Here is an 18,393-nt window from a genome sequence, read left to right on the forward strand (position 1 = left end):
AGCTGTCCTGCTAAAGTAATGCTTTACAAGTCAATATATGATACAGTATATATTAATATATAATAATGTCATGCAGTTGTTAGCTTATCAGTTTAAACTGAAGGGTCTAATTCTGCTTCTTTGACCACTTCATAAGCTACACCTCAGTTTGTACTCTAGATGACTGGGTAAGGGTTCCATGTTTTGGTGTCTTGAGGTCAAATAAAAATATGAAGAATGTGATCCGATGCTTTATTTGGTAAACCTTGGCATTGTGATGGGCAATATTTTATTCAGTTGAATCAAGTATATAATTAGGTTTTTAATTTGAAGAGGCCCTATTGTGGGTTTTTGAAAATGACCTAAAAACTATTGATTCTTTAACAAAATAGTCGACTCGGAGTTGAATAAATGAATTGGGTTGGGTTCGGATCTTTCACTCGAATGCGCCGATGTTGATATGGTACATCACCAAATATGTAGTACCAGATCCGGTAAGTATCCCCTCAGACACTAGCGGAGCACGGGGGATTATGGAACTGATCATGGCGATCACTGACAGATGGAGATTTGGCTGTGGGGAATAAAGGGTTAAAGTTTATTTAAACAATAACATCACAGTATAGCCAACTGTGTGCTGTTTGTTCCTGTCATTTTTCAGATTTTTGATTCAATAACCTACGCTGCAATGCGGGATTCGCTAGCCGTTTGCAATTCAAGAAAGAGCAGCAGAGGCTATTATTTATGGGAATTTGTCAGTAACTGTTATGGACCAGTTTTTTCTTCCTCTGGATCATATCATGTAAGAGTAATTAAATTGTTGCCTTATTTTGTGTAGTTTGGAAAATATGTGTTTAAATTGTGTGTTGTAAGTTGTAATCGCTCCACGCGGCTTGTATTCATTCTATTATATCTATTATAGATCAGTGCTTGTACTCAATCTCTCAGGTTAACTCTCCATGGGGTTATGCTCATATTGCATCTAAACCGTGTTGAAAATGTGACGTGTGCTTCTTCCTTTACCGATTTAAATGCTTTTCCAAACTTTCGATGCTCTGCCAGTTGACTTTGCTATGGCCATCATCAGCTATTCCTCACACACGCAGCACTGTCAATTTTCAAATATGTTTAACTTTTGCCACTGTGTGGATTAATACTGAATGTGTTTCGTTGTTGTTATTATGTGGGGTTAGGTTCAAGAGTAGAGTAATATGCTGGTGTTTAACTGCATTGCTGTAATCCACTTGCATTGGGCTCTCACATACTCTCTGCTACTTCTTAGCCATGGTGGTCGGCTCTCTCTGTCTTGCGCTTAACCCAGTCGACCAATCACAGCAGACTGGGTCATTGGACCAATCAGCGCAGATTAACCTCACGCAAAGGAGGGGTTTGAAATCAAATGAATAGCTAAACAAATCAAATTGGAGATGTTGGGATAATTAGGTAAAATAGATGCATATTATAAGACAATGAAAGTGTTTTTTGACCTTGCATGCATATCAGCCTATTGTTGGAGACCCTCAAAACCAAAATAGGACCTTTTATAATGCAAAACATCTTAATTTAATCTTATGCAAATGAGCAGTCTAAAAGGGTTTTCCTTCTATTAAAAATTGTCTTGACTTTAAATGTTCAGAGAAAATTGAATTTATTCCCTTTTAACTCAATATCTTTTTGCAAATTAATCAAGATGAACACAGCAGCTCAGAGTGGCCGTGATTTAATAAAATGCAATATGTAGATCTATATATTTTTGTGCTTCAACTAATTAAATGCAAGAATAGTAACTTCAGCACGTGTGATAGGATCCTATAGACCATGGTTATTATGAATCTCCATTCAATGAAGCAGCAGACTATGAAACTTCTTGGAGTTCCAAAAAGAAAAATAAAGTTGTGCAATCTGGAGCAACATGAGATTAAGCAAATTATATCAAATTATATCAACTGGCAGTTGACAGACGGGGTATTTCCTGTGAACTCTCTTATTACTAACAACTCCTTGCTCCGTTTACACTTATATAATGATGCGAAGACCAAGTGTTTAATAGCAAGGAGCCACATTTGTACTTGTTTTGTACAAAAACAGACCAAACATTCAATCTATCCCCACAAATAAACTTCATTATTAATTCTCTAAATGAGAGTTTGATGACCCTTGTCCTGAGGAAAAAATGTGCATTTGGTTAGAAGACCCTGAAGATAGAAATAGACAAATAGAAAATCAGTGACAACCACAGCTTTCAGCCAGACAAAACAAGGACTGAAAATACATGTAATGCACTCAATAACAGTTATGCTAACTAATCACAGACAATGCTGACAGAATAATTCCCCAAGTACGGTCAAATGGCTAATAGATAATAGACGTGTGTATCACTAATCCAACCAAAAAACCCTTTTTCTTCTAAGTATTCATATAAGAAACAATTACTTCATCAATTTACAGATTCAAATATGGACCAAAAATGACCCGAAATGTATATTTTAGGCACATAAGCTACGAAATGAGAGTGTGACTTTTTTTCTCAATACATTACACCTAAACCAACACATTTGACCATTTGTCTGTAATAAGATGATATAAAAATACTTTAAAAATTAATGTGGGCACAAAAACTATTAAAAAAAAAAAAAAAATCACATTTTGTTAAAACACGGAAGATCAACATAGCATAATAAAGCTTAGAATTAAAAATTGCTATTGATCTTAGATGCAGAAAAGCTAGTCCATACTTTTATGACTTCTAGGCTGGACTACTGTAATGCACTGTTAGCTGGCTGCCCAGCAACCTCTATTAACAAACTTCAATTAGTACAAAATGCAGATGCCAGAGTTCTTACCAGGTAAAGAAAATAAGATCATATCACCCCAATTTTATTCTCCTTACACTGGCTGCCTGTTAAGTTTCGTATTGAATTTAAAATATTGCTTTTTACATAGAAAGCTTAAATAATCTAGCTCCAGTTTATCTAACCAACATTCTGTCTCGCTACAATCCAACTCGCTCTAAGATCTCAAAACTCAGGGCTTCTGGTAGTAGTAGAAAAGTTGAGTAAAGGAGGTAGAGCCTTCTCTTTTATGACTCCTAAACTCTGCAATAGCCTTCCTGATAACGTCCGAGGCTCAGACACACTCTTCCAATTCAAAGCTAGATTAAAGACCTATCTGTTTAGTAAAGCATACACTCACTGCATCACTTAGTGGGTTTACACACAGGTTTCTGCAGCTTGTTTTTATACAATATGAACAGCAGCTATGCTAACTATTCTCTTTATTCTCCATTTCCAACTGGGAATACTCATCCCGAGGCCCTCAGACTATGCAGAGTCACTGATTCGATCTAAGATGAGCAAAGAGATGATCCCAAAGTTTCCATATCCTGGACCAGGCCGTTTCCTGAGCAGCTACTGTGGTGGTCATGGAGGAGTGGAGAGCATGAGACTGATTCCTGTGACGCTACGGGGACAGACAAGTCTTTGCTGAAGCCCAGCTTGAGTCTGCAGCTCTGCATAAGACGTTTGGCCAGCGGAGAAATTGAAAAGGTTGAATTTCTCTCAAAGTTTTTTTTTTTCACTTTCACCAATTTGTAAAGTTTTTTTTTTCCCCTCGCCGCTGTTGCCACTAGCTTGCAGGGTTCAACGCTAAGGATTTTTTTTCGTAAAAATCGATCGGGCCAGTGGTTCTGATTTTTACTTGCCCTGCCAAAATTTTCACTCGCCCCACCAAAAAAAAAGAAGAAGTTAATAGCTATTTGACTGTGCGTGTGTGTGTGTGTGTGTATAAATATATATATATATAAACATATATATATATATATATATATATATATATATATATATATATATATATATATATATATATATAAATATATATATATATAAATATATATATATAAATATATATATATATATATATATATATATATATATATATATATATATATATATATACATATATATATATACATACACACACACACACACACACACACACACACACACACACACACACACACACACACACAGAGTTGATTTCAGAATTATTAGTCCCCCTAAATTATTAGCAACCCTGTTTATTAGCACCCCTGTATATTCTGTTAAACATCATTTAGAAAATATTTTAAAAAGAAAAAAAAACAAAAACAAAAGGGGGCTAATAACTCTGTATATATATTTACAGTAATTTTTAAAATGTTTTTTAAGGAAAATTATTCAGTTCATCAAGACTACATTTATTAAATGTAAATTAAAAAAATGTTTAATTGTTAAATATTTATCAAAATTTTAAATAACTGCTTTGTTATTATATGTAGTTTCAAATAAAACCATTACTCTAGACATTATTGATTTGATTACTATTACCATTAATAAATATAATAATGATTAATATTAGTGATTTCTGAAGGATCATGTGACTGGAGTAATGAAGCTGAAATTTCATCTTTAAAATCACTGGAATAAATGAATGAATCAAATGATAAACTACTTTTGAACAGTTATTTTATAGTGCAACCTTTCACAATTTGTATTTATGATGAAATAATTGCAGCCTTGGTGAGCAGAAGAAGCTTAGTTGAACATATTTAACAATCATACTGACCCCAAACTTTTGACCAGTTGTGTATAAAATATTTTATAAGTGAAAATGTGCACTTTAATTTTAACAACCCATAGACATCGTCACCACATACAAATCGAGATCAGACTTTCTCATACAGAGCCTCATTTCAATTGTCAGGTTTTGTAGATATCTATCTATTGAATTAATCAATCTATTAAAAAAACGTTGACTATAATTCTGTATTTTAGGCTTAAATTATAGAGAGACATAGCAGGTGAACCGAGACTGCATCAGATCGCGAAGCAGATCAATGTTGATTTTCTTTCGAGCTGTCAGTGCAGAAATGAACAAAACAACTGGCCTAACACAACATATTGTAAGATTAAAACATGGAAAAAATGATCAGATATTAACTTCGGTCAATTTTCCTAACGGATAAACTGAGATCAGGCTGGATAAACAGCTCTCGGTAATATTTCAGCATGCTTTCACTTTCGCATTTACCGGTAAGAATGACATCTCGCCCTGCTCATCATTCTCTCTTCATATAGCCGTATATATGGCTATTACACGAACATAATACACTGTGATATAGCCTGGGTCGTTAGTTCGTTGCATTGTTTTGTTTTTTCGCTACAATCGATTCGCTCAATAGAACAGAGACCATCTCATTCAGGCGATCTCGGACTGATTGATTTAACGCGGATGCGAGCGCAACTGCTGGATACATGCCAAAAAAAAAACGCGCTAACGGGGGAAACGACACAGATTCCGAAACAAACGTCTATGTGTAAAAGCACCGAAAGATTGCATTTGCACACAATTGACAGACAGTCGCAGCACGCAGCTCTGGCTCGATCTGGCAGGCAAAAAGGCAGCACTGGCCCGATCGGGCCAGTAACATTCTGTACACTGGCCCGAGTGTCTCGCACGCTGGCCCCGGGCCATCGGGCAGTCCTTATTGTCGAGCCCTGGCTTGCATGGTTTGGGATCGGTAGAGCTACGCATCGATGGATTTGCTCTACAGTGTTTGGACTCTCAGTAGTGATTATTAAACCAAACTGAACTGAGCTAAACTGAACTTAAACAATAAAAACTGAACTACACTGTTCTAATTTACTATGATGTTTTATGTGAAGCTGCTTTGACACAATCTACATTGTAAAAGCGCTATACAAATAGAGGTGAATTGAATTGAATTGAATAAAAAAATGAATGTTATTGTTCTCGATAAACGTATACAATCAAATTTGTATTTTATGCATTTTTAAGTATGTGCAGGTGACTGAGGTCATGTTTGATAATAATCTGATAATAATAAGCATTTTGGTTTATCAGACAGATTCCAAGCAGATGAGAGACATTCATTCCAACACAGAGATAAGTAAATTAAATTTCTTTCACAAAACACAGTGTGTTTGTAATAAAATTATGACTTCAAACCAAACTAACGATCTCGTGATTTTCAATCCTTAATGTTTAAGTTTAATGTCAAGCAGTTGTTAGTTTATCAGTATAAAACGAAAGGGCTTGATTCTCCAAAAACAATGAGGGGTCTGGATGCAGACCTGGTGCAGTGCAATCTGAGCTGCAATCAATCTTTTTAATGGGCTCGTCTAACCCCACCCCTCACAATGACGTCATTCGCTCCATTTGAGTGCATTGCATCTGCCATTGCATCGCTAAGTGAAGCAATCTCAGCTTGCATTACAAAGGCTGCATCCAGATACTACTGAAACAACTGCAAAAATGAACATTATCTTCCACAAAACTGAACAAATAGACACAAAACTGAGCTAAATGTGAGTTGTAATGTTTTATTAACCCTTTGAGTAAAGCTGACAGAAAGAAAAAATACTGAATGCTATATATATATATATATATATATATATATATATATATATATATATATATATATATATGTATATAATTAGGGCTGCACGATTAATCGAAAAAAGATCACGATCTCGATTCGACCCTACACACGATCTTAATTTTGCTTTTCTATGATTCAGCCAATTATATTTTCGAGGTCACAAGAGAAGCTTAAAGGCAGTCGTACAAGTCCTTAAAGGAACATGAACACCTCAAATGGTGTTAAATGTGTCACATACTGTATTTATAAGATATAATTCACCCAGAAATGTAATTTGTCTTCATGTAATGTATTCACAGCTGCAAAATCACAAGTGAGCTGACCGCGAGGCTGTTTGTTTACTGCTGAAAAACACACGCACGTACACACCAATGACGGCTACTTTAGTGAACAGAACCTGCATAGGCTGTGAATAACAGGTAATGAAGTAGTAAATAACATTCAGTTTGTTGCACAGAGCAATTGTTTGAGAGCGGCAGCCATGAGCTGCACTAGGAAGTAAAAATGAAACTGGCTGCACATCATTTAAATGATCATAACGCATTTTATGATTACAGCAAGCATTTGATATGTTTTTTTTTATTCATAGCTACCACACAGTGTTGTGCATGAAAATAAATGTTATACAGTTTCAGTATAGCTACTCTAGCTTATATAGCCTAATGTTGAATATAATGCAAGAAGAAATCTGACAATGACAAATGTCTGATTTTACCAGGGAAAACACACGTCACTATTACAGTATGTCTCAAACATAATAATTTATTTTTTTAATTATGAATAGTTATATTCTGATGTCATCATTTTACTGTGAATTAACAAACAGGACATATTAAAAGTCTGCTCAAGTCCACCATAATGACCGTACAAAATGTATCATTTTAACCAAGAGTAGACCTACATATAAGCCTAATATTACTATTGTTGTTTTACCATATCGTCACTTTAGAATTATAAGGTTCTATCTGACATTTTTGTCAAAATTTAGTTATTGACATACTCTTATTAATTGGCAACTTATTGTTTACATTTTAAGACTTTTTTGCACACATACTGTTTGCTATATGGATTGCAAAAACTTTGAAGCTCATTATCTCAAAATCATCCTGAACGCAGATAGATCCTTATAATTTCAAGGTGGCCACATGTTTGAGAATTAACAACAATAATAATAATAGTCTACTCATATTAACCTTTATTTTACATCTACAGAATCATGAGAAAGAATCTTGATCTTGATTTTAAGCAAAAAAAATCGTGATTCACATTTAAGCCAGAATCGTGCAGCCCTATATATAATATATAACATGCTGTGACTTTGGCATGTTGTGATTGACCAATTAGAACAAACTTTTACTGAGTGCAATGTGGTAAAATTATTTAATGCATGGCAAACATTTCATTATCCCCTACATATTCTATAACAATAAAAAATGTTAAGAATAATGAGATCCACAGACATTTTTCAAAATATCTTCTTTTGTGTTGGAAAGAAGAGTGGTCCAGGTTTTCCAATGGCTGTTTTCCACTCTCTCTCATCCTTCTCAACACACATTTCAGACAGTGGGTCTTTCTGATGGCAATGAAACATGCTTGTGTTCTGAGCTTCCCCCTGTAAACACTCACTTTTAATATTAGCTTTGAATGTTTACTGTACATCTAACCAGTTTACCCTCTTACACTTATGAATAATTTATCACTCACAAAATCATTTTATTCCAGCATTCAGACCCCATACTGTCCAGATGGAATTATGAAAATATTATTGAATAAGGATAGACTTCCTGTCAAAAATTTCTTCAGTTTCACTTTAATTTCACTCCCCCGCTCAACAAATGCACTGTATGAGTGTTATTTCATTAGAGTATTTATTTGAACTTTTCATACAGTAGGTTGAGTTTAGCTGTGTGGAGGTGTAGCGGCATGACTCGACCCAAAAGGGATGACAGAATATTTTCTTTTCCTCTCCGTAAGGAAATAAAGTGTGTGCTTTTCTCCACAATGAGTGCCATTCGGATGTGTTTCATTGCTGCTGGCACACAGGGAGCATTTCCCTTGGCAAACACCTTTATTTAATCACATCAGCAAGTCATCACACTAAGCTTTTTATCTCAGCATACTACACAAATTCTCATAGGTGTTATTTGCCTCAGACACACACTCACCCATCCACTGACCTGCTCATGCTTTGTAAGTCTGGTTTTGTTATGGATGTCAGAGGACACCAGGTTAAACTGGTGCTTTTCTGCCAGAATCCTTAGCAGCAGGACCACGGTCCGACTTCCACACTTGCCAACCCTGTTGTAGATCACCTGACTTGGGAATGGCAGTTCCTAGAGACACAGACATTCAAATGCATACATGTTATTATTAGAGGAAAACCAAGCTTCTGACCAATTTTCACAAGCATGATAATGTTCATTCAATTTAATAACTGATAGCCTACACAAAAAGTCTAAAGACAAAAAAAAATGGGAATCACAAGTAGGGCTTTGCGATTTGGCCTAAATTTTAAATCTCGATTGATTGAACATTTTAACTAAATTACAAGTAATGATTGATTATTTTATGTATTTATTTTATTTTATTTTATAGTTCATTGACAGGTTTTGTACAGTAAATATGCTCACGTATTAAAAGTGAGAGATTTTTAAACGAAGGGTGCATTACTTGATTAAAAAATACTTGATTTAAAAATAATTGAAAGAAACACACTATTTATTATCTATGATTTTTTATTGAACATCAGCGTTGAACAACTGAAATTAAAAAAACACATTGCCTGAAAAGTACAGTCATAAATGAAGTAGTAAAAGTATTTGAAAAAATGGATTAGGAAATATTTGATTGATTATAGGTTTTGAATGTCGATTTCGAATAATTTACATTTAATCACTCAGCCCTAATTACAAGTCAATTTAGGGATCAAAACATTCTATAATGTGTAATAAGTATGTATACTGAAAGATAAATATTCTAATTTCTGCTATAGAACTAAAGGGTTATCCCGTTCGAGACTTTGAGCCAGTAATAACAAATATAATTCTTATGAATAATAAGAGATTTTTGAGAATGTTTCAATAAAATAATTAACACTAGAACCATACAGAGGCAGTTATTTTGACCATTTATACATTTTGTAATTTGTTCGTAATAACTTTGTTAAAAATAACTTGAAGCAGTCTAGTAACTCGTACACAATTACAGTTTATCTTCCAAAAACATGACCTTTCTTAAATAAAAGTCCGGTAGCTCCAGTGTAGAGCTGCACAATTTATTGTTTGAGACTTTGAGCATCAATATCGCATGTATGTGTCCGCAAAAGTCACAATGCAAGATAGGCAATGTAGAGTTGAATTTATAGTTGATCAGAAACCACAGGTCAAAACATGTGAGATTTGTGGAGATGCTGCAAAATTGAACCATACTGAAGTGAAATTTATTTTCTCCCCTGATTACTCAGCTTAGATAGCCGGCCAGCTCTAGAAAGAGTCCTGGTGGTTCCAAACATCTTCCACTCTCGGATGATGGAGGCCACTGTGCTCATTGGAATTTTTAGAGCAGCAAAAAATTTTCTGTAACCTTCCCCACCCAGCCTTATGCCTTAAGACAATCCTGTTTCGGAGGTCTACAGACAATTCCTTTGTCTTAATGCTTGGTTTGTGCGTTGACATGCACAGTCAACCCTGGAAGCATATATGGACAGGTGTATGCCTTTTCAAACCATGTCCAATCAACTAAATTTACCACAGGTGAACTCCAATTAAGTTGCTGAAACACCTCAAGAATGATCAGTGGAAACAGAATGTACCTGAGCTCAATTTAGAGCGTCACCGCAAAGGCTGTAAATACTGGTGTACATGTGATTTATCAGGTTTTTTATTTTTAATAAATTTGAAACGATTTCAAAAAATCTTTTTCCACTTTGTCATTATGGGGTATTGTGTGTAGAATTTTGAGGAAATAAATATATTTAATCCATTTTGGAACAAGGCTCTAACATAAAAAATTGTGCAAAAAGTGAAGCGCTATGAATACTTTCCAGATTCACTGTATGTATATAATAAATTACATACAAATATATGTAAATTTCACTCCCCTACAAGATCCTCCCAATCAATCTAAAACAATGATTTGGCAAACAAAGCTATTTAAGTCATCTGGTGAAATGTATTTTATATCGCAATATTTATTGCAGTGGAAAAAAAATATTGAACTGTCAGATTTATCCAATATTGTGAAGCCCTACTCTAGTTTTAAAAACGAGTCAGAGGAAAGTAACCTGGATGAAACTAGGGTCCGGAGAGCTGCTCTGACCCCAGTGTATGTGTGTATATTAGAAATATATAATCATGACAAAGGTTGTGATTTGAGTTATACTATTTATTCTCCATAGTGGATATGGTTTTATTAAACAAAACACAATTACATATTTATTGTAGTGTGTTTCACAGCCCTTTCAAACCAAAATGTTTAATTTCTGGGGGTAAATTATATAAACGTGGTAACATTGTATAGCATTGTTTGTTGAATGTCACATAGCAGTTGAGAAATTCAACATAGTGACTAAAGTAAAAAAGAATACTTTAATGCTTTAATCCCATTTGAATTGAACATACTACTACCTGAAATAAAACCATATCTGCTAAAGCAGTCATGGCTTTTACCTTGCTGTATTGAGCTCTTTTATCAAACTGTGTTCAAAAGTAGCACCAGTGAATATACGTTGCCAAATTACAACCGCATAAATAATGCAATGAGCTTAGTGATTTTAATATCTTTTATATACAAATATGTTGGATTAATGCAGTAAAACTTTTAACATGAAAATAAATTGCTATTAGGAGGTGGAAAGTGACTGTATTAATGAGTAATTAATTCAACTGATTCATTCAAATGATTCATTCAAGATAGCAGCAAACACGGTAACACTTTACAATAAGGTTGTGTTAGTTAATGCATTTACTAACATGATCAAACAATGCACAATACATTTATTTGGGTATGTCTTCATGTTTGTTAAAGTTAGTTTATGAAAATAAAGCTGTTAATCACTAGTTCATGTTAACTCGCAGTGAATTAACAAATGTTAACAATTATGATTTTGGATTTTAATAATTCATTAGTAAATGTTGAACTATGATTATGATTATTGTACATGTATTGCTCATTATTAGTCCTTGTTGGTAAATCCACAAACTAATGAAACCTTATTGTAATGTGTGACCACAAACACTTTTCTAAAAGGATCATTAAATTATTGACATACTTGAATTGTTCAAAAAGACAACAAAAAACAAAAAACAACCATTGATTCTGTTGTGATCTATTTTTGCTAATGATATAGATTTTCACAGAATATTAACTAATTATTTTTACAATTAAATAAAATAAATGTCTGATTTGAAATGGTACAGTTATTAATGAACACAAACAACAGTCCGGTGTGTGCTGTCGCCTAATATATGCTTTGACTGAATGCTATGAATACAAGAACTCAAATTTTACTGCAGTGTGTTTGTTCGGTGAATATTTCACCTGCAAATTGCAGTTAAATGTATGTGTAGGTATGTTTTCACATATTTCCACTTGGCCTAGGGTGAAAAAATGCTCCCAAGTGAAATAATTAGAGTGGAAAGTATGTGTTTGTGTTTATGCATTTAATGTGTGACATGATTTTAAACGCACATATTAATTCAGGCATGTAAATAAACTCCCTTCTTATTACCTAAACCAGCCCCCTTCCAGTCTAGACCCCCTCATGCCTTTCATTACTCTCTGTCTCTCAGTCTCACGCTTCATAGTGTGGAACTGCGCTCTCGTCCAAAACAACAAATACGGTTCAAGTTGAGGGAGAATGCCCTCTTTTCACCTCGCACACACATAAGAGGCCTTGTCTGAGCCCAGCTGCCTCGCTAATTCTCCCACATCCCATTTTCATTCACTCCATCTCCATTTCTATCTCACTCACTCTTTTATTTCCCCTTTAATATGAACACAATCAGACTTTCTATTTCATCTCTTGAGTTCTGTAATACTGAAAAATAAATAATGCAATCTGTTTGATTTAACAAACTGTTTACAGTTTTGGGGTTTATTTTATCTTTTAAGATTTGTATTTTGTTTTAATTAATCATTTCTAATGCTTTTATTCAGCAAAGATGCATTTAATTGGTTAAACATGGCAGTAAAGACAATGACATTGTTACAAAAGATTTCTTTTCCCAATAAATAGTGTTCTTTTGAACTGTCTAGTTTACTAGTTTCATAGTATGTTGTTGTGTGCCCAAGTTTGTGAATGCCTGTTCAGAGTTTGTGTGCTTATAGACTTGTTTTTCCACAGCTGTGAGATGTTAATAGTGGTTGTTGTCATTGCTGGCTTGAGGTCTTTTCGAAACTGTGGGGGTTTCAGCTACTTTCCCAGACTAGACAGATCCACACGAAACATTGTTACCTTGGAAAATGCTAGGTACATCTTTATATAGCGAACAGAAGAGGTTTAGGTGGAAACTGGATGATTTATATACATCCATACACTCAAGTGGACTTTGATTACATTACATCACATTCAGGCAGTCATATTTTCCAAATGTTTTATTCTAAACTGTAAAACTGTATATACACTTATGTAAATACAGTACACACATGCTCTCGAATACATTCTTGTGCACATCTGTCTGAAGTGCAGGACTTTAACATTTTACATTAAATTCACTTGGCGATTTGTTCTCAGATGGAAAGTACAGTGAATAGTATGCTATTTTGCAATCATACTGTTCCGAATTCCCCAGCCCTGAATTCAGCTCTGTTCCCCAAACTAAAGCAAACATAGTTTGCCTCTTATTAAAGCAAATCAGGCTTAAACACCATAATTAAACATGGATCTGTTTGAGTCTCTTTCTATTTCCTTCAGTGTCTTTGGCCAGCTGCTGATGCACACACTCTTATCTTTGTCTGTCTTTGTGGCTCAGGGTCAGAGAGAGCTTCAGTTTTACACTGTCTAAAGAAGAAAATCTGTGTCTTTTGTTTATTCCAGAACAGAAAAAAATATCATTTTTAAACAAAGTTTGTATGTACAGTCAATTTTTGCCCTAAATTATATATATATTTTTTATTATAAAATAAATAAATAAATAAATAAAATAATAAATTATTAATGAATTTTATTAGTGATTTTTTTTATCAAATATTTGCCAAATGATGTTTAACAAAGCAAGGAAATTTTCACAGCATGTCTGATAAAATTTTTCTTCTGGAGAAAGTCCTTGTTTTATTTTGGCTATAATAATTAATATTTATTTTAAACCATATTAAACTATTTCATATTAGCCCCTATAAGCTATTTTTTTCCGATTGTCTACAGAACAAACTTTATACAATGACTTGCCTAATTGCCCTAACTTGCTAAATACTAGGGTCTTGTAAAATATGTAGTAAAATATTATGTACTGCCATCATTTATTCATTCATTCATTCATTCTCTTTTCAGCTTAGTCTCTTTATTAATTCGAATTCACCACAGCGGAATGAACCGCCAACTTATCCGGTATGTTTTACGCAGCGGATGCCCCCGGATCTCTGGGAAACATCCATACACACTCATTCACACTCAAACACTACGGACAATTTAACCAACCCAATTCACCTATACCGCATGTCTTTGTACTGTGGGGGGAAATGGAGCACCCAGAGGAAACCCAAGCGAACACAAGGGGAACATGAAAACTCCACACAGAAACGCCAACAGACCCGGTCGAGGCTCGAGCCAGCGACCTTCTTGCTGTGAGGTGACAGCACTACCTACTGTGCCACTGCGTAGCCTGTACTGTCATCATGGCATGTTAATGCATCTTAATGCAAGTTTCCATCCTTGAGCATCAGAAAAAAAGTATGATCAGATAAAAATGCAATATTTTGAAATTTGTATAATGAGTTCCTCACCTATGCTTAGTGTGAAAAGATGCACCTCAAAATAGTCCTCAGCTGGAAAGTGGCCAAACATGCAGCAGATGCCAAAAAACCAAAGAATGCAGAGGATTTTTTCTAAACCGTGGGCTGTTTAACTGCTCAGGACAAGGGACTCGCAAACAACTATCTAAAAAAGCTGAATACAGTTGTGGATCATTCAGATAATAACAAACTGTTAAGATTCAAGGATATGTACACTTTTGCACAGTTTGTTTTTTTTGACAAATGTACTATTTTGTTTAGTATGTAAAGATCGACAATGTGTATGTAAACATATAAGCAAAACATATATAATTTAAATCTAATCTAGAAGATTCACTGTGAAGTACGTCTTCTAAATTGCTAAACACACTCTAAAACACAATTTTTAACAAGAATTATTTTTAAAAACCAGATGGTGTATCTACTGAACTGATCTCATGAGATTATTGGATACACTGTAGATCTATTTTGCTGTGGTATAGAGGCCTCTGGAGTGTACTGTATATATTTAATACAGGAAATGGCAGAATGTATTAGAACAATCCCTCTAGAAAAAAAAAAAACAAACATTAAAACATTGCTTGTACAGTTTATATTTGCACAGGACTATCTCTGCAATTCGCAAGAGTATTTTTATGGGTGGATCCTCCTCTCCTGTTCTCTTCTGTCATATTCATGTGCGCTCACACTCAGTTCTTAATACTATCAATGAATCATCCCAGCATTCCAGAGTCTGTGAATCATTTGAAAGCAAAGAGATGGAAAATAGCACATGTATTGCAGAGAAATGAGAGTAATTCTCTGGAGCTATGTTTAACCACTAAACACTGATTATAACACAGATTACAAACATGCTTATGAATCATTTCAAATCTACAGGAAATTGAAACATGCAACAAGTGCTTTAAGACTTGCATCTTAAAACAACTGTGTCCTGTAACGCATATAATGATTCGTTTTTCAACACGTCTTTAAAAAAACCAGAGACAAACCGCAGTGATGGCTTCAAACCTACTATTATGAAACAGAGCAATGGTTCATCCTCTGAGCAAACCCAGCTGAAACATTCACTGGGTTCAACACTCATTTAAAATCAAGCTGGCTCTTTATACTCTTTCTGTTTCACTTTCTCTCTCTAATCCTACATCAACATCAACAGAGAAGTCCTCCTTTTAATGGAAGCATTGATAAGATGAGCAGTCGTGAATGTATGCATCAACTTAACTTTCATAATTGCTTTTTTGACACTTAAAATTTCAAGCATAAACATCTCTTTTTGTCAGCTAAATACTTCATAATATAAAATGTTTTCAGCTTTTATTTCATAATATCCCAGCAAACTGAAGTTGAAGTCGATTCATTTTACTTTTGTCAGATGCACGTATTACTCTGGTTTACTTTTCGCATGGTTATACAAATCTTATTTATTTTTATAAATTTTATTTATATCAGTTTTAATAAGCACAAAACAGAACAAAAACATTTATACAATCTATAATACTTTTTTATACAAATGATAACAAAAAATACAGATAAAAAAACAACATAAAATAATAACATGCAACATATAGAGAAAATAATATAGACCATCAAGTTTACTTGATCAAACTCAAAACATTAAAAATGGAGTAGAAAAGTAGCATTACAATAGTTTATGAATCATTAGTGTCCTACTTTCAACTCTTGAAAAGATAAGCAAGGAAGAGTTTCCAGATTTTGTTAAACTTTTTAGAGGCATCTGCCCAAGCAAAACAATTTTTTTCAAGCTTAAACCACCATTTCAGTCAGCTATTTTTAAAAAGTAGGTGGTAAAGTGGACTTCCAATCCATCAAGATCAAAAGATATGCTTATAGAATTCTAACAAATTGTGGTGTGATTGCTTTGGGCAGTTCATTTGAATATTGATTCATTTTGTTTTCAGCTTAGTCCCTTTATTAATCTGGGGTCAACACAGTGGAATGACTTTCCAACTTATACAGCATATTTTTTACACAGCGGATGCCCTTTCAGCTGCAACTCATCACTGGGAAACATCCATACACTCCCGCAATCACACACATACACTACAAACAATTTTTAGCTTACCCAATTCACCTGTACAAACATGTCTTTGGGCTTGTGGGGGAAACCAGAGTACCCGGAAGAAAACCCACACGAACACGGGGAGAACATACAAACTCCACATAGAAATGCCAACTGACCCAGCCTAGGCTCGAACCAGCAACCTTTTTGCTGTGAGGCGACAGCACTACCTACTGTGCCACTGTGACGCCCCACCACTATACGATCACCGCAAGCTACGGGACAGCTCATTTGAATATTTTTCCACAAAATAAAGCATGTTTGTTTTTAAGTGCTTTGGTTATTTTAGATTTTGGTTGTACATCAGATTTTTTATGATAAATAAGTGGTTCATGTAAATTGTTTACTATTTTAGACATCTACTGTATGTTTAAAAACTGTTTTTTGGTTATTTTGCATTTTTATTTTTGTTCCTAAAAATTACTTAAGCGAACCAGAACCAAAAATATAAGTATTAAATAAATGTTTTTCATTCAGCAATCCTGAACATAGAGAGTCAAGGACTATCACTTTGATTTTTTTAACAGAAATAACATTTTTCCAGGCTGTAGTGTAAAATGGCTATTAATAAAATGTCCTTCATACTCTACCACTCAACCTTCCTGTTTTAACAGGAAATACATCCACATAGGACACAAAACCACATTCTTCAAACCATTTTATTGGGTTGTTAAATGTGAATGTGTGGCTGAATGTAGCTTTGTGTGGTGTCTCTTTCTCTTTGTATGTGTGTGTGTGTTTGTGTGTGTGTGTGTGTGTGTGTGTGTATGAGAGAACTTCCAGTCACTGTCAAATCTGAGGAAATGAGTCTACAATGAACACTAAATCCTGAACTGATTTCCTGTACAGTGAGAAGGCCAGAGAAACAGGACAATTGAAAAAAAAAAAAAACAACAACTCACCCTCGGTGTAGGAGGCCCGTGGTCGTCAACAAAAGTGGATTCTCCTGTGAAGAAAATTGAATGTCAGATTGAGCTGATTACAGAAAACATCTGTTATTTAGTAAATCATGAGCTTAGAGAGAAATGCAGACAAAACAAAACTAAACTCATTTAAAAAAAAAACTCTTCATTCCAGCAGTTTGACAGTCTTTTGGCTTGCTTTGATGATTTGCATTTGTGCTTTTTGCTAGTATTTTTTCAATACTTTAGTATTTTTTGATAACTCAGTTTTTTGATATTGTTTGAACTGTGTTGTTGTTGTTGTTGTTTGAATTTTGTTGCTGTCTTTTCTTACTCTTGTGTTAGCATTTTTCCCTACCCTCGTGTTTGTCATTGAGGTTAGAAAGGCTGGTTAGTAAGTAAGTCACGTGACATACATCTCAATACGTAGGATTACAAATGTCTAGAGATACTCTAGGTAAAAGGGTGTGCGCCAACCTTTGTATTTTTTGCTACATAGTTAGTGTAGATAAGGTAGGACCAGTGGTGTAGTCCTTGTTATATGCACATATACTCAGTATGCCTACTTTTTTCCACGAGCTGTTTGAGTATCACAACTTCTGAGGATCAATAGCGTATACCCTCGGTACACTCACTTGTTTTGGTTATTAGACTTCCCTAATTGATGTGTATTCGTGTTTCCTTTAACGGTCTACCAAATGTATTTTTTACCGTGCATCTTAATCTGTTGCAATAGGTGCATTTGTTTCATTTGCGCCATTCCCTGCTCCCTGACAACCGCAGCAGCTGTGAGAACATTTCGTGAGAATTTTCCGAAGATCACAACAAATCAGCTGATGTATTGCTGAAACTTTCAAGTAAAATTAAAAAAACAGCATGGGTGCTCCTTAGCACTCCTATATTTCCATTCGGCCTCCCTAAAACTTTAGCGATTACATCATGAACTGTACATCTCTCGATAACCGCCACAGTACCCTTTAAATTTGATATAAAACTGGTGGCAGATTTCCGCTCTGTTTTCAACTCGTTTTCCATTTAGT

At 34.5% G+C, this 18,393-nt stretch overlaps 1 protein-coding gene across 5 annotated transcripts in view; it reads right to left on the minus strand.

Annotated features, from left to right (window-relative positions):
• The window catches only part of usta (uronyl 2-sulfotransferase a), a 118,850-nt gene that overhangs the window by 20,054 nt on the left and 80,403 nt on the right, over positions 1-18,393 (minus strand). For 2 of the 5 annotated variants that reach the window (NM_001032729.1, XM_087297067.1), the window contains 2 exon segments: positions 8,596-8,751; positions 17,354-17,397. In NM_001032729.1, the coding sequence (NP_001027901.1) occupies positions 8,596-8,751; positions 17,354-17,397 (200 nt within the window). 5 annotated transcript variants of the gene reach the window in all.

Source organism: Danio rerio, chromosome 20, assembly GCF_052040795.2.
Source record: "Danio rerio strain M-AB ecotype USA chromosome 20, GRCz13ab, whole genome shotgun sequence".
Classification (NCBI taxonomy): domain Eukaryota; kingdom Metazoa; phylum Chordata; class Actinopteri; order Cypriniformes; family Danionidae; genus Danio; species Danio rerio.